This window comes from Carcharodon carcharias, chromosome 33 (genome assembly GCF_017639515.1).
Source record: "Carcharodon carcharias isolate sCarCar2 chromosome 33, sCarCar2.pri, whole genome shotgun sequence".
Taxonomy (NCBI): domain Eukaryota; kingdom Metazoa; phylum Chordata; class Chondrichthyes; order Lamniformes; family Lamnidae; genus Carcharodon; species Carcharodon carcharias.
In genome coordinates this window covers 12146687-12171524 of record NC_054499.1, presented here as the reverse complement: position 1 = coordinate 12171524, position 24838 = coordinate 12146687, and the positions used below count along the sequence as shown (strand labels likewise).

General features: G+C 44.3%; 1 protein-coding gene across 2 annotated transcripts in view; it reads right to left on the bottom strand.

The window, feature by feature from the left end:
- Positions 1-23850, bottom strand: part of LOC121272295 (polyunsaturated fatty acid 5-lipoxygenase-like) — a 38548-nt gene extending 14698 nt beyond the window's left edge. Inside the window, exons 1-6 of one of the 2 annotated variants that reach the window (XM_041178872.1) lie at positions 23632-23850; positions 21326-21521; positions 16596-16677; positions 15035-15157; positions 9331-9437; positions 8553-8722 (exon numbers count right to left, since the gene is read on the bottom strand). In XM_041178872.1, the coding sequence (XP_041034806.1) occupies positions 8553-8722; positions 9331-9437; positions 15035-15157; positions 16596-16677; positions 21326-21521; positions 23632-23781 (828 nt within the window). In that variant the 5' untranslated portion in view covers positions 23782-23850. Of the gene's footprint in view, positions 1-8552; positions 8723-9330; positions 9438-15034; positions 15158-15983; positions 16091-16595; positions 16678-21325; positions 21522-23631 lie in introns of those variants that run through there. The other variant, XM_041178873.1, reaches the window with a different exon arrangement.
- Between the last annotated feature and the right edge of the window lie 988 nt (positions 23851-24838).

The following is a 24838-nucleotide window of genomic DNA, read 5'->3' as shown; positions in this document are numbered from 1 at the left end:
GCGCCACACATCATCATGGGCACTTACAGCGTCACCCACCTCCTTCCACACCTGGCTGGTGACATGGGGGGGCCCTCCTCCTCCTATTCTCCGGATACAGAATGTGCCGACAGATAGACACCTCTTGCAGGAAGACAGCAAAGCATGTAACTCTTTCGAGTACAAACACGTTTCCATCTGTTCCTATTCAGATGAAGTTACATTGTTTCATAGTTTGCCATTGTGAGATTTGAACTCTTGATCTTGGGGTTACAAACCCAGTACCATAACCACATGGCTATCTGAAAATCAGGGGGCACAGTGGCCCCCCGCTGGCCTCTCCTGCAGCCTGACACCTCCCCCTCCTCCTGCTCATGCTGCTGTCCACTCGTTCCTCCCTCCCTCTCTCCACTAGTGGCTATGGTGCACTGCCTCAAGCAGGCTGCCTGGCCACTCTTTACACAGGATGCTGGCTCCCCTTTGGAACAGGCAGTCTGAGGCTGCCCACCCCCGTGACTACATTCCCGTTCTCCACGGGAGTTATTAACCCTCTGGCCAGGCCTTAATTGGCCTGCCCGCGGAAAATGGTGGCGCAGCCCATTTCTCCAGCGGTAATCAGCCGCCTGCCTGCTGCCGAGTTGGTCTGGCCCACCCAACTGACAAACAGAAAATTCAGGCCTAAGGCTCTGTATCTGAAGTAAATATGACGTAAATAAATATGATCTGATAGCCATTAAGGAGACCTGGCTGCAACATTACAAGGATTCGATCCTGAATATTGAGGGGCATATGACATTCAGGAAGAATAGGAAGCTACGTAAAGGTGGAGGAGGAGCACTGTCAATCAAGGATGGCATTAGTGCAATAGTTATAGGTGACCTTGGTTGAGGAGATCAGGGTGTAGAATCAGTTTGTGTGGAGATGAGTAATAGTAGGGGAAAGAAGTCACTAATGAGAGTGGTCTACAGGCCCTGACAGTAACCACAATGTAGGACAAACTATACAAGAAGAAATATTGGGTGCTTGTGATAAAGACACGGCAATAATCATGGGTGATTTTAAACTGGAAAAAATCAGATTGGCAGTAGTAGCCTGGGTGAATAGTTCATAGAATGCTTTCGAGTTAGTTTCTTAAAGCAGCATGTTCTGGAACCAACCAGAGAGCAGGTTATATTAGATTTGGTATTATGTAATGTGACAAGATTAATTATTGACCTCAGATTAAAGGCAACGGCCACAATATGATTGAGTTTTACATCCAGTTTGAAAGGGAGAAGAGTGGGTCTAAGACTAGTATCTTAAACTTAAATAAGGGCAACTATGTGGACATGAAAGCTGAGCTAGCTGCAGTGAACTGGGATACTAGGCTAGGGGATAGATCAGTAGAAAAGCAGTGGCAGACATTTAAGGGGATATTTCAGAATACTCAGATTAAGTATATTCCTACTATAAAGAAAAATTGTAAAAGGAGGACCCACCATCCATGGTTAACTAAAGAAGTTAGGGAAAACATCAAACTTAAGGAAAAAGTATATAACTACGCAAAGATGAATGGCAGGTCAGTTGATTGGTCAGAATATAAAGAATAGCAGCAAATGACTAAAAGGTTAATCTGGAGAAAGAAATTAGAGTTGGAGAGGAAGCTAGCTAGAAATGTAAAAATGGATAGCAAGAGTTTCTACAGGTATTTAAATAGGAAAAGAGTAGGTAAAGTGAGTGTTGGTCCTCTAGAGGGTGAAAATGGGGACATAAGAGTAGATTATAAGGAAATAGTTGATGAAGTGAACAAACATTTTGCTTCGTAATACAGAACTTGGTATTATTGAAAAAAGAGACATGTCGAAGCTTTTCGTTTTGCAGTTAGCAGGGCACTCGCAAGAATACCAATGTAAGGGGAAGACAACAATTTATACTGTATGTGAAGAGAGTGCTGATTGGTAATGCCACTTGACAACCATGGAGGATGCACCACTGATGTTGTCTGACAGTTAACTGCCAAGCATTGTTTAAAATTTAAACCAGACAGCTTGACCCTAATTGGTCAAGGCATTGCCCCGAGGAATGAGTCAGTGAGTGGCCGTCATTTATTTTGTTTAGCTGAAACAAGCACAATGTGTGTACATGTTCTTTACGCCTGCAAAGAACAGGGCCCTGTGAATTAATGTACGTAGCTTCCAGTGCACTCAAATGCACCATAATGTGAGCCTGATTGGCAACCTTAAATTGGTTGTCAGTGTAATTCTTAGCACGCTGAGGATTATTCAGTAAATATTGTCCAGTCGCGGAATCACATCTAATACTGGACACTTTTTTGAGTTCTGCAAGCATGGGCTGGTTGTGTATGATCTATACCCTGCCCGTTTCGAACAGCATGCCCCAGCTGCCGTTCGCTATGATTCATTGTTCTTTGCAGACAGAAACCAGTGTCCACTGAAGATGCTGAATACTTGAAAGCGCGTCTAGCTGATCTAACGCATGCATGTTACGGGATTCCAAACAATCTGTCCAACTTTCACATGCAATGCGAATGTCTTACAGCATTGCGAGGCCTTTAGACCGACCCAGACATTCACATCAGTCAACCCAACAAAGAGACAGGAATAGTCATCCTTAACAAACATGAACATATCAACAAAATGCACGCAATTCTTAATGACAGGTCCAAATTCACCTCCATCGGACCTGCCACTCAACATGACTGGACAGCCTTGCTGAAACTAAGCTAAAAAAACACTTGCCGGACTTGTGTAAGAGTGATGAGCTGCCATGTGAAATATATGACAGGGTTAGTTCTCACAGTTTGCTGCCTCTGCTTATGTATGGGCTGCCCAAGACACATAAAAGTGATGTCCCTTTACACTCCATCTTATCTATGACTGTTTCTGCGCAAAATGAATTGGCCAAATGGTTGGGTGAATTGTTACAACCAGCTTTGACCAAGTTTTCCACATACAAGGTGAAGGACTCCTTCACATTTAGGAAGGCTATCGATAGCAATGCTGTGACCATGTGCTCATTGGCTAACTTATTGCTAGCAAATTCAACAATTTAAGGAAGCCATAGATATTTTCACTGCAGCACTATATACAGGGATCTAGACCTGCCACCATTGCTTGAATCAGTATTCATTGAACTTATGAACTCGGCATTCGTGCAGTTGAGTTGAGTTTTAATGACACCATGTATGCCCAAATAGCTAGTGTTGCCATGGAATCCCTCTAGACCCCGTTCTCAAAAACATCTTTGTTGGGTTCCATGAGAAACGTGTCTTTGATGGAATGACACCTAATCTCCTACCCCTTGCATGTTTGCGATATGTAGATGATATTTTTGCTATATTTAAATCCGCAGCTGCCTGTAATAATTGCTTTACATGCCTTAATTGGCTCCATCCTGCACTCAAATTCACCAATGAAGTGGAGCAGTCAAATGAACTTCCCCTTCCTTGAGGTACTAGTTGAGAAATCTGCCAGTGGATTCTCTACCATGGTCTACCTCAAGCCTACCTTCACTGGTCAATGTACACATTGAGATTCTTACAGTTCCATGCGCTATAAGATTGGTCTTATCGGCAACCTTGTAAGTAGGCCCCTAGCCATTTGCTCACCTTGCAAGCTTGATGCCAAAATAGGACACATCAAAGACATCCTGTGGGGTAATGGCTACCCTGATCAGATCATTTTGGGCTGTATATCACGCAAACCCATGAGCAGGCTAAAGACTGGCAGACCATATCAAACAGCATGTCCCAGCTGCTGTTCACAACAGTCAGGATACAGACCGTAGCTAACCAGCCCGTGCTCGCAAAGCTCAAAACACAGCTTCCAATATTAGATGTGATTGGACAATATTTGCTGAATAATCCTCAGTGTGCTAAGAATTACGCTGACAACCAATTTAAGATTGTCAGTCGGGCTCGCCTGTGGTACATTTGTACACATTTGTGTGTACTGGAATCTACATATGTTAATACGCAGGGCCCTGTTCTTTGCAGGCAGAAAGAAAATGTACATACAATGTGACTATTTCAGCTAAACAAAATAAATGACAGCCATTCGCTGACTCATTCATCAGGGCAATGCCTTGATCAATCAGGGTCAAGTTGCCTGTTTAAATTTCAAACAATGCTTGGCAGTTAACTGTCAGTCACCACCAATTGGTGCATTCTCCATGGCAATGCCTCTACCAATCAGAGCCCACTTGCCAACCAATCAACACTTTCTTCTCATACAGTATAAATTGTTGTTTTCCCCTTGTACAGATATTCTTGCAAGTGCCCTGATGAGTGAAAGATGAAAAGTTTAGACATGTCTCTTTTCTCAGCAATACTCAAATATTTTGCTTCTGCCTTTACTATAGAGGATACAAAAAACAATCTAGTAAACATAGGAACGTAGAAACATAGAAAATAGGAGCAGGAACAGGCTATTCGGCCCTTTGAGTCTGCTCCGCCATTCATCATGATCATGGCTGATCATCCAACTCAATAGCCTGCTTCCGCTTTCTCCCCATATCCTTTGATCCCTTTCACCCCAAGAGCTACATCTAACTTCCTCTTGAAAACATTGAATGTTTTGGCCTCAACTACTTTCTGTGGTAATGAATTCCACAGGCTTACCACTCTCTGGGTGAAGAAATTTCTCCTCATCTCAGTCCTAAATGGTCTACCCCATATCCTCAGACTGTGACCCCTAGTTCTGGATTCCCCTCACCATCGGGAGCATCCTTCCTGCATCTACTCTGTCTAGGCCCGTTAGAATTTTATAGGTTTCTATGAGATTCCCCCTTCATTCTTCTGAACTCCAGCGAATATAATACTAACCAACTCAATCTATCCTCATATGTCAGTGCCGCCATCCCAGGAGTAGGTCTGGTAAACCTTCGCTGCACTCCCTCTATAGCAAGGACATACTTCCTCAGATAAGGAGACCAAAACTGCAGAAAATATTCCAGGTATGGTCTCACCAAGGCCCTGTATAATTGCAGCAAGACATCCTGCTCCTGTACTCGAATCCTCTCGCTGTGAAGGCCAACATACCATTTGCCTTCTTTACCGTCTGCTGCACCTGCATGCTTACCTTCAGCAACTGGTGTACGAGGACACCCAGGTCTTGTTGCACATTGCTAATCTCTTACGTGGGACTTTGTCGAGTCCAAATAAATCACATCCACTGACTCCCTGTCATCAACTCTACTAGTTACATGCTCGAAAAATTCCAGTAGATTTGTCAAGCATGATTTCCCTTTTGTAAATCCGTGCTGACTCTGTCTGATTCTGCCACTGTTTCCAAGTGCTCAGCTATTAAATCTTTTATAATGGATTCTAGAATTTTCTCCACTACTGACGTCAGGCTGAATGATCTATAATTCCCTGTTTACTCTCTACCTGCCTTTTTAAATAATGGTGTTACATTAGCTACCCTCCAATCTGTAGGAACCATTCCAGAGTCTTTAGAATCTCGGAAGATGACCACCAATGCATCAACTATTTCTAGGGCCACTTCCTTAAGTACTCTGGGGTGTATATTATCAGGCCCTGGGGATTTATCGGCTTTCAATCCCATCAATTTCCCCAACACCATTTCCCTACAAATACTGATTTCTTACAGTTCCTCCCTCTCACTAAATCCTGTATTCCCCAACATTTCTGGTATGTTATTTGTGTCCTCCTTTGTGAAGATAGAACCAAAGTATGTATTTAGCTGGTCAGCCATTCTTTTGTTCCCCATTATAAACTCCCCTGTTTCTGACTGTAAGGGACCTATGCTTGTCTTCACTAATCTTTTTCTCTTCACATACCCATAGAAACTTTTACAGTCAGTTTTTATGTTCTCTGCAAACTTACTCTCGTACGTATATTTTCTCCTTCTTAATCAATCCCTTGGTCCTCCTTTGCTGAATTCTAAACTGCTCCCTGTCCTCAGGTCTGTTTTTTTTTAGCCAATTTGTATGCCTCTTCCTTGAATCTAATATTATCTCTAATTTCCCTTAAGCCATGGTTTGGCCACCTTTCCTGTTTTACTTTTGCACCAGACAGGAATAAACAATTGTTGCAGTTCACCCATCTGCTCTTTGAATGTTTGCCATTGACTATCCACTGTCATCCCCTTAAGTAACATTTCCCAATCCATCATAGCCAATTCGCACCTCAAGCCATCGTAGTTTCCTTTATTAAGATTCAGGACCCTAGTCTCAGAATCAACTACATCACCCTCCATCTTGATGAAAAACTCTATCATATTATGGTCACTCATCCCCAAGGGGCCTTGCACAACTAGATTGCCAATTATTCCTTTCTCATTACACAATACCCAGTCTAGGGTGGCCTGTTCCCTAGTTAGTTCCTCAATGTATTGGTCCAGACAACCATCCCATATACGCTCCAGGAATTCCTCCTCTACGATATTGTTACTGATTTGATTTGTCCAATCTACATGCAGATTAAAGTCACCCATAATTACAGATGTTCCTTTATTACATGCGTCTCTAATTTCCTGTTTAATGCCATTCCCAACATCACCCCTACAATTTGGGAGTCTATATACAACCCCCACTAACGTTTTTTGCCCCTTAGTGTTTCTCAGCTCTACCCATACAGATTCCACATCGTCAGAGCTAATATCTTTCCTCACTATTTCGTTAATTTCCTCTTTAACCAGCAATGCAACTCCATCGCCTTTTCCTTTTTGTCTGTCCTTCCTAAATAGTGAATACCCCTGGATGGGGTATATATGACCCTTTAATAACTATAAAACGGGAAGTGGAGGGGAGAGAGGAAGTTGGTGAAATTACAATCACTAGGGGAGGAGTACTGAGCAAACTGATGGAGCTGTAGGCTGATAAGCTTTGGCCCCAGATGGACTTCATCCTAGGTTCTTAAAACAGGTGGCTAATGAGGTCATAGATGTACTAGTGTTAATTTTCGAAAACTCCCTATATTCTGGAAAGGTTCCATCAGACTGGAAAGTAGCAAATATAACCCCTCTATTCAAGAAGGGACAGGGGCAGAAAACAGGAAACTATAGGCCAGTTAACTTGACTTGGGTAAGGTGTTAGAGTTGATCATTAAGGAGGTTTGGCTGGGCAGTTAGAAATGCTCAAGGTAATCAGGAAGAGTCAGCATAGTTTTATGAAAGGAAAATCATGTTTAACCAATTTATTGGAGTTTTTTGAAGGAATAACATGTGCGGTGGACAGAGGGGACCCTGTAGACATACTGTACCTTGGATTTCCAGAAGGCATTTGATAAGGTGCCACATCAAAAGTTATTGAGGAAAATAAAAGCACATAGTATAGAGGGTAACATGTTAACCTGGATAGAAGATTGGTTGGCTGGCTGGCAGAAAACAAAGAGTATGCATAAATGGGTCTTTGTCTGATTGGCAGGATGTGACAAGTGGAGTCCCGCAGAGGTCTATGCTGGGGCCTCAACTTTTTACAATTTATATAAATGACTTAGATGAGGGGAGTCAAGCTAAATTTGCAGACGACAAAAAGATAGGTGGGAAAGTATGTTGTGAAGAAGACATAAGGAGGTTGCAGATGGATATAGATTAAGTTGAGTGAGAGGGCAAAAATCTGTCTTATGGAGTATAATGTAAGAAAATGTGAAGTTCACTTTGACAGGAAGTATAAAAAAGCAGAGTATTACTTAAATGGAGAACGACCGCAGAATTCCAAGGTGAGGGGGGATCTAGGTGTCCTTGTGCATGAGTCACAAAAAGTTAGTAAGCTGGTACAGCATGTAATCAAGAAGGTTCATGGAATGCTATCCTATATTATGAGAGAAATTGAACATAAAAGTAAAGATGTTATGCTTCAGTTATACAGGGCATGGGTGAGACCGCATCTCAAATACTGTGTTTTGGTCTCCTTATTTAAGGAAGGGTGTAAATGAGTTGGAGACAGTTCAAAGGAGGCTGACTAGATTGATACCTGGAAAGAACAGGTTGTCTTGTGAGGATAGGTTGGACAGCTGGGCTTGTTTATACTGGAATTTTAAAAAGTGAGGGATGACTTGATTAAGGTATATCAGACCCTGAATGGTCTTGACAAGCTGGATGTAGAAAGGATGTTTCCTCTTGTGGGTGAGTCCAGAACTAGGAGGCACTGCGTTAAAATTAGGGGTTGCCCTTTTAGGACAGACATGAGGAGAATTTTTTTTTCTCTCAGAGAGTTGTGCGACTTTTGAACTCTCTGCCTCAGAAGGCGGTGGAGGTGGGGTCACTGAATATTTTTAAGGCAGAGGGAGATAGATTCTAGTTAGGCAGAGGAATCAGAGGTTATTGGGGATAGATGGGAATTTGTAACTTAAAACACAAACCGATCAGCCATGATCTTATTGAATGGTGGAGCAGGCTTGAGGGGTCGGATGGCCTACTTCCGCTTCTATTTTGTTTGTTTGTGTGTACAACGGCTACTGATTTTGCAACACCTCCTTTCTGAAAAATACCAACACCAATATCCTTCACTGAAACAAATTCCCTCAGAAACTGCACAGAATGACCCTGGGATTGCCCATGTCCCAGTTTGACCTCTGGCTCGCAGGGTGAAAGGTTAAATTTCAACTGGACCTTCATTTCCTGTTCCAGGGTGGAGCAGCCAAGAGAATTCCTGACCATGGCATCTGTCACGGGAAAATTCACTGGCATTTTGCCACATTTCTGTATCAGGACTGGGTTGAAGCCATTCAGGAACTGGTATCCGAAAAGCCAGTCCTCCATCCAGTGTTCCCTGACATATACTGGGAGAGAAAAAAAATGGAAAAATTAGCATTTGGAATCACATAGATCGGGTTAACATTAACTTAAAGCCAATCTGGAGTAACATCACAGAGCCGGGTAATCCCTGCACAGGAGAATTTCCTCATGACCGTTAGAAGAGCAGGAAAGAAAAGTAAGGTGGGGGGGGAGATGGTGCGGGCAAAGACATCTGGATTAAACGCTGTCTGAGTTATTAAACTGAGGCCCCAACTGCCCTCTCAGGTGGTTGTAGAAGGACACTATTTAAAGAAGAGGATGGGGGTTGTTGCTGGTGTTCTGGGCCAACACATGTACCCCTCAAGCAACATCAATAAAAAATGATCTCGTTACTCTCACATTGTTGTTGGTGGGATCTTGCTGTGCGCAGGTTAGCTGCTGTGTTTCCTACATTACAACTGTGATGATATTTCAAAAGTACTTCAATGGCTGTAAAGAGCTTTGGGGTGTACCAAGCTATACGAATGTTTAAAATGAATCTTTCCCTCTAGATGGTCTCCCCAGGGTGATAAATATTGCATTGTTGATATTTTCGTGGGGCTGTATTTGATTCGGAACCCAATCACCCCCTTCCTAATTGTTGACTTATTACCTGCAATGGAACTTTTGACTTTCCAAAAAATGTTATCAAAGTTTTCAATGGTTGTCCACGATTCTCCAAACATGTTCACAAACCTCTTCACTTGCAAGACTCCAAAGCTAAAGAAATAAACACACAAAGGGAGGGCCATTATACAAAGACTGTGGCCTTTCTCACTCTCTGAACAGTGAGTGAATCCTCAGACTATTAATGCTGACCCCCTAGCTTTGAATATTGCCGAGAAGGGAAATGTTGCTGAAGCTTTTCATCTTGCACTCATCAGGACAAACGCAAAAAATGCCAAATTTCAAGCAATCACAACAATTTATACCGCAGGAGGAAACTGTTGCCAAGTCAAATCTGATTGGCTGAGCTGTTAGCATGGCGGAAGCAGCAGGGCCCCCAAGCACCCAGGTAATTCAAAAAAGGTGCAAGGCTTGAACATATTCCCTGGGCAGGACTTTACATCCCACGGGCTGGCGCGTGCCTGACCCGATGGGGTGTAAAATAGCGCACAATGGCGTCGGGCGAGTGTCCCGACATCATCGCGCAGTCGTGCGATATTTCTCTCTGCAGGCACAAGCGGGAGCCAGAGCCGCGCCTGCCATTAATTAACAGGCCACTTGAGGCCATTAACTGTCCAATTGATTTTGCGCTCATCAATCGGGCAAAACCGGAAAGTGACCAGCCGACGTTTTCAAAAACCTCATCCAAGGGTGGGATAAAAATGGTCAGCAGTATTGCCAGTGTGAGTAGTGAGGAGTTTGGTAGATAGTTTGCTGCTGGTGACTTGTTGGTACTTGGCAGCTTCATCTCTGTTCAGGGCTTCATTCTTTGCATTTCCAGGTTTTATTTCAGGACTCCTTGGTATCCGCATGGCCCCTGGAGGATTCTGACCGTGTGGACCATTCCAGGTATCAGACAGCCTTCTGTTACCCTGGTAATGAGGATTGTGGTCTCCACTGGTGGCACTTCCACTGAGGAGAAAGAGAGGCCAGTTGTCCCAATGCAGCTTCCAGGGGAGGGACCTGTGGGAGGAGAGGTACAGGCACAAGGACCGCAGGGCCAGCAGGAAGTCCAAGGCAGAGGGGGCCACAGAAGATGCCTGCTGCCAGGGTTTACAGGCGGCGATGCAGCTACCTCAATGTGTCTGAGGTGCAACGCTGAAGGAGGCTCTGCCTCTCAAGGGGACAGTGACCTCCATTTGTCAGATAATTGGGCCTGAGATCAGCTCTGACTGTGTGAGTGGACACCTCATGCCAGTGGCTCTGAAGGTCAAAATGGCCCTTAACATCCATACCTCTGGCTCTTTCCAGGGGTCAGTGGGGGATCTGTGCGTAGACTCCACAATCAGCTATCCACAGTTGCATCAAGTTGGTGACAGAAGCTCTGTTCAGGCAGGTACTGACCTTTATTCTTTAATGTACAGATGAGGCCAGCCAAGCTGAGTGAGCCAGAGGCTTTGCAGTGATTGCTGGCTTCCCCCACGTCCAGGGTACAATTGACGGCACACATATGGCCATCAAGGGACCAATGGCTCAGCCGGGTGCCTTCGTCAACAGGAAGGGATTCCACTCCATGAACGTACAGATAGTGTGTGATCACAGGATGCTGATTCTGCAAGTCTGTGCAAGGTACCCTGGCAGGTCCCATGATGCTTACATCCTGAGACACTCCCAGGTGCTGAGGCTCTTCAATGATCCAGCCCGACTCGATGGATGGCTGGTGGGTGACGAGGGCTGTGTTGCCTCTCCGCCACCCAAGAACAGAGGCAGAGAAGTGTTACAATATGAATCATGTCTCCAAAAGGGGACCATAGTTCTTCTCAAGATGAGCTTCCAATGCCTGGACCATTTAGGGGGTGTACTACATTACCCCCAGAGTGGGTGTCATTGATAGTGGTTGCATGCTGCACTCTCCAAAATCTGGTACTGGCAAGGGGGTGCCCTCTGAAGGAATAGGGTCATGACCCAGCTGCACAGGCCACAGATGATGAGTCCAGTAGTGAGTCAGAAAAGGACCGCGATGAGGAGAACGCTGAGGGCATGGAGGGAGACCTCGGTAACCTCTAGGGAAGCAAGGACACCAGGGACGCCTTGATCCAAAGCTCCTTCAGCTAGGCTACCAAAAATCAGCTTCAACGGCATGCCAGAGCTGCTGTCGTCATCCTGGATGTCTGAAAGAACCCTTTCATTTGAACATTAAGAACATGCAGTGCTTGTGCAATGAAATTCAAAGCCACTTACATCCAGCATTACATACTGGTGTACCCTGCATCCATAAAATAAAAAGGTGAAGCACACTCAGGCCATGAAGACAAAAACAAAATCTATCTCATTTTGACAATTCCAATCTATTTACATAAACTTCTCTGGTCTTCATTCCCAGCCCAGTATAGATAAAGTAAACATAAATAAACATAAAATCACCCGTGTCCTGTCCCTCTTGTGCTCATGATGCCTCCAACTTACACTTGTGAGTGCTACAACTTGGTGCCCCCTTCGTTGGCACCGGCATTGGAGGCAGCTTGCTGACTCTGCTGTCTTGTTGGACTTGATGACCTTGGCGATCGTCCTCTGGCCAGTGGAGACAGCGCTGGCCCTGCCCGGGAGGGAGCGGGCAGTGCCAGGACTGGCATCTCCCCAGTCATCGCAGCCTCACCCTTGGTCACTGGTAGAGGGGCGGAGGAGCTGCTGCCATCATCTAAACTGCCCTAAGAGGAGCCCGCAGAGACAACAAGCAGCTTGTGTGCCAATGTGAGGTCGCTTTGGACCTCCCTGCTCAGTATTGATGGATGGGCACTTAACTGGGATGCTGGGTGCCAGTATCATCCATCTGCCCCACAGGCACTGACCACCTGAGTTCAGTGCCTGTGTGAGGACTTGCAGGTCTGAGTGCAGCCCCAGGAACCCCTGATTCTGTCCCTGGAGCTGCCTCTCCATGAGAGACGCCACTCTCTCAATGGAGGAGGCAGTGCACTCAGCCATGAGGGTTAATGCAGTGCTCATGATCCTCATGGACTCCTCCATAATGGGGACCATGGCACACAGACCCTCACAGATCTCCACCAGATCCTCCCGCACATCCTGCTGGACACCCAGCACCTGCTGCCTAATGGACGACTCCAGAGGCCCATCATCTGCCTTCGACTGAGCATCGTCCTAGTCTCCAGCAGCCCTCCTACTGCCGGTGCCCTGGGCACTCTCTGTCTCCGCCTGCACCTCAAACAAGTGTAAAGCCCTCACCAATGTGCGCCAAGATACTAGCCGCCGATCTAATGCCCATCGAGGTACTGGTATCTGTGCTGGTGCCTGCTTCAGGGAGCAGGTGTGAAGCAGGTGTAACAGAAGCTCGGTGGTCCTCCAGTGTCAGGGGTGACCCTTCAGGGCCCGCAGAGTGAACACCTGCTGGCGAACCTAAAAGAGACAACAAGAGCATGTCATTAGTTAAAGTCATCACACTGTTGCTGTGCATACCGGGCACCCTGGTGAGACAATGGTGCCATTGTCTTCCAATGATCAATGGAGACTCCAGGTTCGAGGCTCACATCAATGAAGACACCACACTAGAATGGTTGCACAATCTAAAACTCTCACCTCTGTGCACTGCACTCTTACCTTTGTCTGGCACCCCCACGTTGCACGGGGAGTGTGCCGGCTCTCAAGTTTCAGGGCTTCTTGCTCAAACCTGCTGAGCAGCAGGAGGTTGCTGCTCTGGTTATGGTTTGTCTTCTCCTGAAAGAACAGAGCAGCATTGATTCGTCCACTCTCTACCTGCAGTGCCATTACAGCCTGGCCAACCCCAGCTGAGGAACACCTCCCAGGGCACATCTGAGTTGTGGCCCTCGAGCTGCAAGGTACTCAGTCCAAGCAGCCAGGGCTCACCCCTTTGGCCAGCTCCAGCGTCATTGACAGTTGGCACTCAGACTCTTAATGCCCCTGAGGCCCTCAAGGGAATGGCCACACCTTAACACTTCTGCACACTGACCGATGCCAACACGGTACTCACTCTTCCTGAGCGCAGCAGGTCATTGAAGCGCTTCCGTCACTGCACCCATGTGCGCCGCTTCACATCCTGTCTGCTCACCTGGGCTGCCACATCCTCCCATACCTCTTGGTGAGGTGAGGTGACCTCTTCCTCCCATCTCTGGGGACAAGAGACCACCTCCTCCAGGACGATGGCGAAGCATTCGTCGGAAAAGCCGGGGGCCGAGTGCCCACTTGGCCTGCCCGCCCGCCTGCCGTGTCCAGCCACACTCAACTCCATAACTTTAGTTTGGGGATGCACAGGAGACATCCTTCCATGGTAGCCTTCCTGGGGCTGCCTGGGCCGCTTTTAAACTGGCCGTCAGGTCGCCATTGCACCTAATGGCTGACAAGACCTTGCCCCAGTCAGCCCTTCCCGACCACTGTGGAGCCACATTCCACGCTGGGTGGGCCTTAATTGGCCTGTCAATGTGAAATCGTGGTCAGAGGCCGATCACGAGTGGTGACCATTTCCCGACCGCTCCCAACCCACCCGCTGCGCCCGCCCAATGACCTCAAAATCCCGTCCCTTTTGTTTGTAGAATATGGGTGCCTGAGTATGAATGCATGTCACTTCCAGCAAGTGTAAATGAGCCAGGTTATGAGCTCGACTGATTATCTTAAATTCTTTTGTTAGTGTTATGATGCAGCAGGTGATATGTGCCAAGTGGATCGGATCCATGAGGGAAATTCAACCCTGCTATCACAACGGTTTTGCAATTTGTATTTATTTGATGCATGCCCTTAATTCAATAGTAACAAGTCCGTTTTAAATAGATTCCAGCCAGTTAACACAATATCCTGGGCAGTAGAATTCAAAGTGGCTTTCCCCAGCTTCTGTTTCTGTAGACAGCAGCTTAATGCACAAATACTGGAGGCTTTTCACACTTCTGGTAGATCTTACAATGCCTTCCATCTCTGACACAAAGCCTCTTCTCCCTTATACATGTTTCTCCTTTTTATTGCAAATTGTATTGTTCCCATATGTCTTTGGAACTTTACCTTCCTCATCATATAAATCTTTGCATGGTGCTAACATTATCAGTAACCCTTGGGAAAAATAAACACACTGCTTGGCCTAGCTTCTCTGGCTAGGTGTAGCATCCTACCATCTCTTTGAAATTCAAACTACCCTGATTTATCTAAAAATGCAAATTCTCCTCGCCTCACATTCAAAAACTTCAGCCATGTTTACATATTTAGCATTTCAAACCTAGCTTCTTTTGATGAGTCAAAGCCTCCAGACCAGCTGCCCCAACTCAATTAAATCCCACAGACAGACACACACCCAGAAACTATCCAAACCCCACTATTAACCTACTTTTACAATAAATCACAATAATATTATGAGAATTATTATACTTTTATGACAGTTACTGTAGCTATTAGTGCACTCAGGATTGTGATCGTTTGAAATTTGGCATTCTTGCCTTTGTCCTGTGCCCACCAACTACACAAAACAACAGTCAGGACTAATTAATGTTGATTCCAAAGCTAAGTTCAGCACAGTAGACCAGTCACAGTCTAGGACTAGGGGGCACAGTCTAAAAATTAGTGCCGGAGCTTTTGGCGGGGCATTGGAAGAACTTTGGAACTCTATTCTGCAAACAGCAATTGCTGATTTTAACTCTGAGATTGATTGATAGATCTTTGTTCAGATGGCATTTCACAGCTACCAATGTGATACGTACGCTGTTGCCATGGATATTTTGAAATTTCGTTCTTTCTCGGAACTAAACCTCAAATCCACAAGGAGGTCATCCACTGACTCAGCATCAATACACCTTGGCAGATTGGGGGCCCAGAGTTTCCACCTAAAATACAAAGACAGGCCCCTGTTAGATTGCGAGAGAAAGACAAGTCTGGGTGAAAGTTAAAATCTTTCAATTGGATTTGGTTGTACCTATGAAGATTTAAAATTGAATTGAAATACACTCTGGGATTCACAGGGAACTGGAATTACTGAGGGGACATTCCGGACATTGTTTCTTCAACGTAAGGTCAGAGTTCTCAAGCTCTGATTTCTGCTGACATCAGCCACCCAGCAAAGTCACATCCCACCCAGTCCCTCCATTCATCTCTCTGCAGTTACACATTCTACACCCTGAACACCTCTGACAACAAAGCTCCCACGGCCGTTCAGCCATTAAGCTTTCAATGTGTTTGCCTGTATTTAAGACGTCCTTCTCTCTCTCCTTTGGGTCACTTTCTTCCTGGGAGCCATTGGGTGCTGGTCTCTGGGTCAGAGACTGCTTTTCTAAGGAAAGAGCTTCAGAGAACATGGCTTATGACAAGAGATCCTTATATGAATGCACTTCACCAAATTTGAATGAATACACTCACAAGATTGGTTTAATATTGAGTTAAGACTGAGAGTGCAGGACACCTCCAAGGTTGGAAACAGAAAATAGCAGGTAGAATAAATGAATGAGAGGGTTAATCTGATGTTTAACCTGGGACACTTTTCTCTAGAAAAGAGAAGATTGAGGGATGACCTGATAAAGGTTTTTAAGATTATAAAAGGGTTTGATAGCTAGGGCAGAGGTTGTTTTCACCCGTAGAGGAGACCATAACTACAGGCCCACAAATGTAAGACAGTCATGATAAATCCAATTGAGGAACCAAGAGAAACTTGCTCACCCAGAGAGTGGAGTCATTAAGGACGTTTCATTACATTAGAGGCGCCAAATTAACATAAGTTGTTGTTGAACAGTTGAGGTGAATAGCCTGGATGCATTTAAGGGGAAGGTTGGACAAACACATGAGAGAGAAAGGAATAAAAGGATATGTTGATGGGGTTAATTGGTGGGTGAGAGGAGGTTTGTATGAAGCATGATCAGCAGAAACCAGTTAGGCTGGTTTCTGTGCCGTGAATCTCATGTGATACTTGGCAGTTTTTCAAAAATGTCGATTAACTTGTGAAGATTCTGGAAAGAACTGCAATAAATCACAGCAAAACAGGTCACTGTCACTGTTTCTGGCAGACATCATCGAAATGAAAGGGTACAGAATTAACTTTTTGAGTGCTGAATGTCTTTTGGAACTTGTCTGTTTGTTAACTGTGAAAAGTGACTTTTCCTTCAGTCTGGACAAAGAGAGGTGCATGTGGAGCACCCACAGTCCCCTTGGGACATTCATGTTCCACGGCTTCATCAGGTAGACACCTGGTCAGAATATTAGCTAACAGTCTCACTGCCATAGCTGTGTGACCCAGAGCCTCTCCATACAGAAAGCTGAGGTATCTGGGATTACCTGTAGAGCTGCTGTCTCTCCCGCAGTTCATCCTGGCGTTGGGACTGAAATATGGGCAACCAATCATCACAGGCTCTTTTAGCTGCAACAGAACATTCCAGAATTGAGTACAGAATGTGATGTCTGAGGTTGAGTTACAGGTTGGAATCTGATCGAGGACTTTGAAGGTTTATATATTTAGAATCATAGATACCTGGGATCGAGTTACAAATTGAAATCTAAACCAGGGGTTTAGATTGATTATGGAAAGAATAATTAGATACTGAGAATGAACACAGGCTGAATCTAATCACGGGTTCAGAATGGGCTGTATTTATAAACGCTGATTTTGTGATTCAGTCAAACAATGGAACACTAACTAAATGTACAAGTGCATCCATACTGCTACCTGAGGGGATTGACAGCACTGAATTTTGACAGGCAATGCTGATCCATTTTTTAGATTACACTTTGGGCACAGGAGCTTAACCTGTAGCCTTGGCTGGTGTGAAGAAAATGTCCAGTAATGTGCTCAAAATTGAAGATTTGGCCTGAAAGGTGCCACCTATCACATAAGACATTAAACCAGGGCCAGGGAGAGAAATCATGGGCTGGGGTGCTGCTCCTGTTTCTGGGCCCTTCTTCCACACCCCTCCCCCCACTTTAACCCCACCCCCTCAATCATGCATGATAATTTTTCACCTTTCATGATTCACTAATCAATCACTAAGCAAGCATGTGAAGATGATGGCATAGTGGTATTGTTGCTGGATAAGTAATCCAGAGACCTAGGGTAATTCTCTGGGGACCTGGGTTCAAATCCCACCACAGCAGATGGTGGAAATGTCTAATGATGACCATGGAACTAATGTCAATTGTTGTAAAAACCCATCTGGTTCACTAATGTCTTTTGGGAAGGAAATCTGCTGGTGACTCCCTGACCCACAACAATGTGGTTGACTCTTAAGTGCCCACTGAACAACTGCAACGAGGGATGGGCAACAAATGTTGGCCTACCCAGTAATGCCCACATTCCATGAACAAATAAAAAAAATCACCAAAAGGTCCTAGTAAAAGAATAATGCCCATTGTTGGCATCTGGTTACAAATTTTGCCTGATATATATGTAGCATGAGTCATTAATATTAAGAGCAGCAACAATATAATGCAGTATTAGTTTGTGAGCACCTGATAGGTGATCCCACCATGACTATTAAACAAATGTAAAGGAAATTTCACTTTTTTTCTAAAATTACTGTGGGATACTGAAGCAGACTTGTGTGTGTATATTTGTGTATGTGTGACTAATTTAATTAAACTAAAGATGGTCAGACTGCGAGGTTTGCATCATCAAAGAGGTTGTTTTATTTTCAAAGGGACATGATACGATATTTTACAACTGGCCCAGAGTGCGAGGTTTTGTTAAAAGCCTTGGAGTTCTATTGTTGAGTGAGAGGGAGAGAGAAGCTGTGAAATACCTCCCTTATATTGACAGTGAGTGCTTGTGGTAATCTTGCTGGATGTTTTATAGATTAAGAATCTATTTGGACTGTTGCCTAAAACTGTATGTAGTTAGGAGTCTAATTAAATAGAAATCATTTGGGAATTATTATAAGACTAAGTTTAACTATGTAACTGTAATCTTGTGTGTGTAACTTTACTTTGCCTTTTATTAATAAATGTTTTAATTTAATATTTAAAATGTTTAACGGTAATCGTGGGCTCTTTACTTCTGACTTCAATGTACATATTTTCTCGTAATAAATACAAATTGCAAAATTATTGTGATAGCCTGGCCAAGTTACCCTTTGGTAAGACTGGCAAATATCTCCTACCGTATCATAACACAAACCAGAAAGCACAAATTTGACCATAACAGCATCATGCAATACTGTTAATTTGCCAGGAAAATATCCCATTAGTTATTTATAACACTGTGCAGGGGATAGCACTGATTTCGGTGGCTGCCTCTGCCTCATTAAATGTTCTGCACATTGCACCATATGGACATGGTATCAGTAACTTCATTTTTCGGGAAGATTCAATACTTGCAACCCAGATAAACTGCACAAGATTGTTTCCACTCTATAGAAGAATTAGAAGACTTTCTCCTGCCTGGGTGCAAGATATTAAAGAATATAATTATTTCATAGAAGGAGTGTAATTGGATTCTATTTCATCAATAATCTTAAAGGGTATAAAAATCAAATGACTCATGAGCAACAAAGTGGAATGATTGAACAAAATAGGTCTTCACTGTTGTGAGAAGTATTGGAGCCCTCAGGTGTCTCTGTGTAACAACTTTTAAGAGGCCAGAGGATAAAGACTGAATGGTTCACAATTGTATCTGTGTTTTTTTGATCACCAAGTCTGAACACCCTACTGGTTGTAGCTTCTCACTACAATATATTTTCAATATCTACAATGCAGTGCAACTTCATCATGATATTTCATTCCTCAAAAAACTCATAAAAGCACCAAGAGAGAGTGGGATAATAGGTAAGCAGACAGAAGGACAAGTTACAATGGATGATCAGGAATCCCCGTCCTCAGAGAAATTTTCATCCCACCTTCTGCTAGATTTTAAACAGGATGGTGCAGGGTGGGGTGAACCTAGGATGGAGCAGAGATTTGTAAAACCTTTCTTTAAGTAATCTCTCAGTGACAAATAGTGATTTCATTTCCAGACTTTGCAAAACTAAACAAATAGGCAATAGTGAGTCAATACTCCAGGGGAGGTCTCACCAAAGCTCTATATAACTGCAACAAGACTTCCTTACTCCTGCATTCAAATTCCCACATGAGGAAGGCTAACATATCATTTTCCTCCATAATTGCTTGTTGCACCTGCCTGCTAGTTTTTAGCGACTCATAAACAAGGACACCCAGGTCCCTTTGGGCACTCGCACATCCCAACCTCTCACCATTTAAGAAATAGTCTGCTTTTCTGTTTTCCCCACCAAAGTGAATAACTCCACACTTATTCACATTATATTCCACCGGCCATGTTCTAGCCCATTCACTTAGCCTGTTCAAGTCCTCTTGAAGCCTCCTTGCATCCCCCACACAACTTACATTTCCACCCAGTTTGGTGTCATCAGCAAATTTGGAAATATTGCAATTCTATATTACAAATATCACAATTAAGTTCAATCATTGAGCATGTTCAAGACAGAAATCAGTAGATTGCTGGAGACTAATGACATAATGGGATATGGAGATAGTGCAGGCAGGTGGCATTGAGGTAGATGATCAGCCATGATCTAATTGAATGGCGGAGCAGGCTCGATGGGCTGAATGGCCCACTCCTGTTCCTATGTTCCCAATGAGTCAACACCCTGCTTTGCATCACTCCTCGTTTTTAGTTTCATACATTTATTTTTCAGAGACCCAAGGTTCTCAAGTCAACATGGCATTTCATCAGAATTGTGTCTGCTTTAGGGTATAATGACAAGTCAGAATGCTATTTATATGCTGGTTTAATTTCAAAAGAGAATTTTGAGAAGTGTAACGTATTTAATTTTGTGGTTCCAAACATTAAAATTGTCTAAAAAACCCACACACACACCTTAAACCAGCTTATATTTCAACTCTTTCTTGGACTCGAACTCAAGTTCTGTCGAAGGGTCATGAGGACTCGAAACGTCAACTCTTTTCTTCTCCGCCGATGCTGCCAGACCTGCTGAGTTTTTCCAGGTAATTCTGTTTTTGTTTTGTATTAAAATTTTCTATCCCACCCAACACCAACCTCTCTCCACCACACTCCCCCAGCCTACCCACACCCACACCCACCCTGGCCCACAACCACTTCTAACTCCCCCCCATCCCACCCCTAACTGATTTCCCCAAACTCCCCCCCACCAACTCCACCCGGCCAACCTCTCCCCCATCTACCCCACCTCGCATCCCCAACTTCCCCACCAACATCCCCCAAACTTTCCCCAGCCCACATCTCCAACTTCCCTACCAACTCCCCCCAACTTTTCCAACCTCCTCCCAACCACACCCCCAAACCCCTCCAATACACCCCCTCCCTCCTCCCACAACCCCAACCCCCTCCCCTGCCAGCATCCAATTGGTTCTAAAATAATCTGAGATTTCACGTATCATTTTTTTAACCAGGAACACTCTCAGTTGCTGCACTGCTGCTGTTGACATTCAGGCAGCTTCGTGGTTCTCTAGCGGGTTTTTCAAAGTTCAGAAGCAGCAGCAGCACAGCAACCCAGTGAAATTAACCTGACAGACTGGCTTTAAAAAAAATTGGAACTGACAGTTTTGAGTTTGATTTAAAGCTGGTCTTCAGGTCTGAAGCTTGTCTGAAGGACAATGAGAAACTCGGTTTAAAACACCGAGCCTGGGCCCCATCCCTACCAACCCCTGGACTCTGGTGCTGGCACCATCTGCACCCATCCCCCAGGCCCCCCATTAAACCAAAGCTGTGGCATGACGGTGTGAGAGATCCCATGGCACTATTTTGAAGGAAAGCAGGGCAGCTCTCCCTGGTAACCTGGCCGTTATTTATCCCTTGATCTGAATCGATAAATGAAAGCTTATCTGCTCATTCTCTCATTGGCGTTTGTGGGAACTTATTCTGTGTAAAATGGCTGCCCTATTTCTTACATTCCAACATTACACTCCAAAATTGCTTCATTGACTCTAACGTGCTTTGGGTGAAGGCTCTGCATGAATACAAGTTAATGCTGCAGGTCAGCTTTGCTATTCCTCAGTGACCCTTGGCTTTGCCATTTTACCTGTTCCTTCCCGGAGGCGTATGGTGCAGTCAGCCAGCCACTTATAGCAGGGGAATTGGAAAGAGTTTCCCTCGGGGTTCTCCACTGTCACGGAACAGCAGAACCAGTAATCTTTTACGAAGAATGGAGATACTGTCAGCTCTACAAAATGAATGGTTCCAAGGTCCTGGTCACTGGTGATTTCATGCTGAATCACCTGGAAATTAAATTAGATCATGAAGGTTTGTTAAACTGCAATGGGTAAAGAAGAATTCAGGGGAATTGAGGTGAGGGGTTCTGTTGTGGGGGCTGGGAGGCTACAATCTCAGGGCAGAGGGTTCTGATCATGGGGCTGGTATCCAATCATGAGTTTGGCTCTGATTACAGGAGAGAGAAGTAGATTAGCTTGGGTGGCTGCTTCTCTTGGCCCACAAGCAGTGCTGGAAAGGTATTTACCTCATCCATTCAGCAGTCCTTGTCTACCTTTATCTGCTGGGTTTCCTGGGAAGAAACCTGACTAGCCAGGGTTGGATGTTAAATGGAGATAAAGTCTGAAGCAAGCTGTTGATTCATGAGAAAGAAGTGACCTTGCTTAGCAACAGTCAGAGAGAAAGAGAGAGAAAAAGAGAGGTAGAGAGATCAGGCTGGCAACTGTTGGTGTGTTTGAGAATTAAGCTGTCAGGATGAAATTTGAAAACATAAAATGCTCCAAAAGGACACTGCCACTTACAGGATCCATTGACAGTGTGTAAAGTCTGGTTGTATGCAGTTGCAATACAGCATCCTGTATTGCTGTAAATTGGTCCTCATGCTAAAGTTCAGGAATAAAGTGATTGAATCATTGGCTGACTTCATTTCTACTCAAGAAAGCAACAAAATATTTATTTTTATAACAACACATGATCTCATTAAAATATTTAAATGTGGATCTCGCCTCCTGAGGTGGTAGAGGTTGCGAGATTGGAAGGTGCTGTTGAAGGAACCTTGGCCAGTTGCTGCAGTGTATCTTGTGTGAGGTACACACTGCTGCCACTGTGCTTTGGTGGTGAAGGGAATGAACATTTTAGGTAGTGACTGTGATGTCAGTCAAAAGCCTACTTTGTTCTGTATGGTGTCAAGCTTCTTGAGTATTGCTGGAGTTGAACTCATCCAGGCAAGTGGTGAGTATTGCATCATATTCCTGACTTGTGCCTTGAAGATGGTGGGCAGGCTTTGGAGAGTCAGGAGGTGAGTTACTCTCCGCAGAATTCCCAGCCTCTGACCTGCTCTTGTAGCCACAGTATTTATATCCAGTTTCTGGTCAATGGTAACCCCCAGGATGTTGATGGTGTGGGGGTTCAGAGATAGAAATGCTGTTGAATATCAAGGGAACATGGTTAGATTCTCTCTTATTGTAAATGGTCATTGCCTGAGGTGAACTTAACTTGCCACTTATCCTTCCAAATAGCTTCACTTCATAATTCTCTGCATTAAATTGAATCTGTCATGTGTCTGGCCATTTCTCCAGACGACGTCCTCCAGAAGTCTGTTACTAACCTCCTCACTGTTTTCCACAGTTCAAACTTTCTTTGGGATGTGCTTTACTAACTAAGAAACTCAGCTGTAATTATTAGAGATAGATATCAGTAAACAGACAACAGTGTTTGACAGAATACTGGCCTTGAAATTTTGGTCCTGTTACTGGCTCTGTAAGGGGATCTCCCGAGATCTCTGGGATCACCAGATTTCGATATTTATTGAATTACAAGCATGTTTTACTTGATGCTGGTATATTTAAAAAGAAAAGAAACATGATTTCTGCAAGCTTTCTTATGGGTAGCTCACACCATATAAGCTGGGGCAAGAAAGCTCCTGGTGATTGTTCATGTTTACAGGTTCCTTCTGACAGTTAAAGTTTGAAAACCACTGATGCAGATCACAATTCTTCAAAGGAGATCGGACTTTCCAACACTGAACAAAATTTGAGAGGAGAAATAGGCGAGAGAATCAAAGGCAAAAGTTCAGGATTAGCATACATATTGGAATAGGTTACTAAGATTGAATTGCCACAATCATTAATATGAATTATGTTTAGCATTGTAAGAGAAGAAAGTAGATTTTTAATTGGTCTTTCTCAGTACTGTAGCATATGTTGCAGCTGGCTGAGTGAGTGACATCAAGGATCCGGGTTCACTACAGGACTGAGGGAGTGCTGTCTTTCAGGTGAGATGTTAAACCAAAGCCCCCATCTCCCTGCTCAGGTGAAATTAAAAGATCCCAGGGCACTATTTTGAAGAAGAGCAGCGAGTCCTCCCTCAATCAATGTCTCTGCCAATATATATACTTACAGATCCCTGGCCCAGGGCACCAAAGAACCATCTGTTCACTTTGGTTTTGTGGCTGTTTCCCCTCTCTCCAATCAGGGTACAGTACACATAACTCCAGGCTCCCGCAAACAGAGCTTCCCCAGTCTTGATAGTGACTTTGTAGGTAGTCATTTTGATGGTGGGAGAAATGTAGATCTCCAACTGTAGCAACACTTGACACACTGAGTGTCCAGGAACACAGATGCAGGATATATACATTTTTAAAAAAAGGGAGGAGTTGTTGTGAAATCAGGTGACACATAATCAGATGGAAATTCTGATTATAATACACATCTAGAGTTTAAAACAGGTCTGAGTAATTCATCGTAAATCCAGTTAGAGACCAGAGGTAACCTCAGTCTGATGTATATATGCTTATTAAAAGAAACTAAATTAAAATACAAAGGTTACATGCATAACAAGGTGCATGAGATAGAGAAATGAAACTTGAACTCCTGCCAATAATTTCATCCAAACTTGCCACTTATGTGATTCTCTAGCCAACGATAAAGTTTGTTGATGTCAGGGTTCCTATCTGGTAATCCCCAAAGAGGCCATTTTGTCTTTTCTACACCGGGTCAGGCCTCGCTCATCCCACGTGAAAGGATTTTGTACCGTGATGATGGAGAATCTGGCTGGGGAATCTAAAACATGGGGGCCATAGTTTCAAGATAAAGGGACGATCATTTAGGACTGAGAGGATAAATTTCTTCACTCAAAGGGTTGTGAATCTTTGGAACTCTCTACCCCAGAGGGTTGTGGAAGATCAGTTGTTGAACACATTTAAGGCTGGGATAGACAGATTGTTGGTCTCTCAGGGAATTAAGGGATTTGGGGAACAGGCCGAGAAAGTGGAGTTAAGCTTAGTGATCGGCCATGATCGTATTGAATGATGGAACAGGCTCAAGAGGGCAAATGGTCCACTCCTACTCCTATTTCTAATGTCCTTAGGATAACCCCCTCTGTCTCAGAAATGAACTGATTCTGCATATGCATCAAATGGTGGGACTGGCATTCATTTCTTGGGTAATGGAGATGCTCTACAGTTGTTAGTGGTGCGGCAGATGTTCAGCATCACCTAGTCTTGTGTTTCATTTGTGCTCCAATGACTCCATCACCAGCCAAGCGACAGATCCCAGGAGACACCTCCCACCTGAAGGATGGTCCAGGGGAAACATTGTATTTTGAT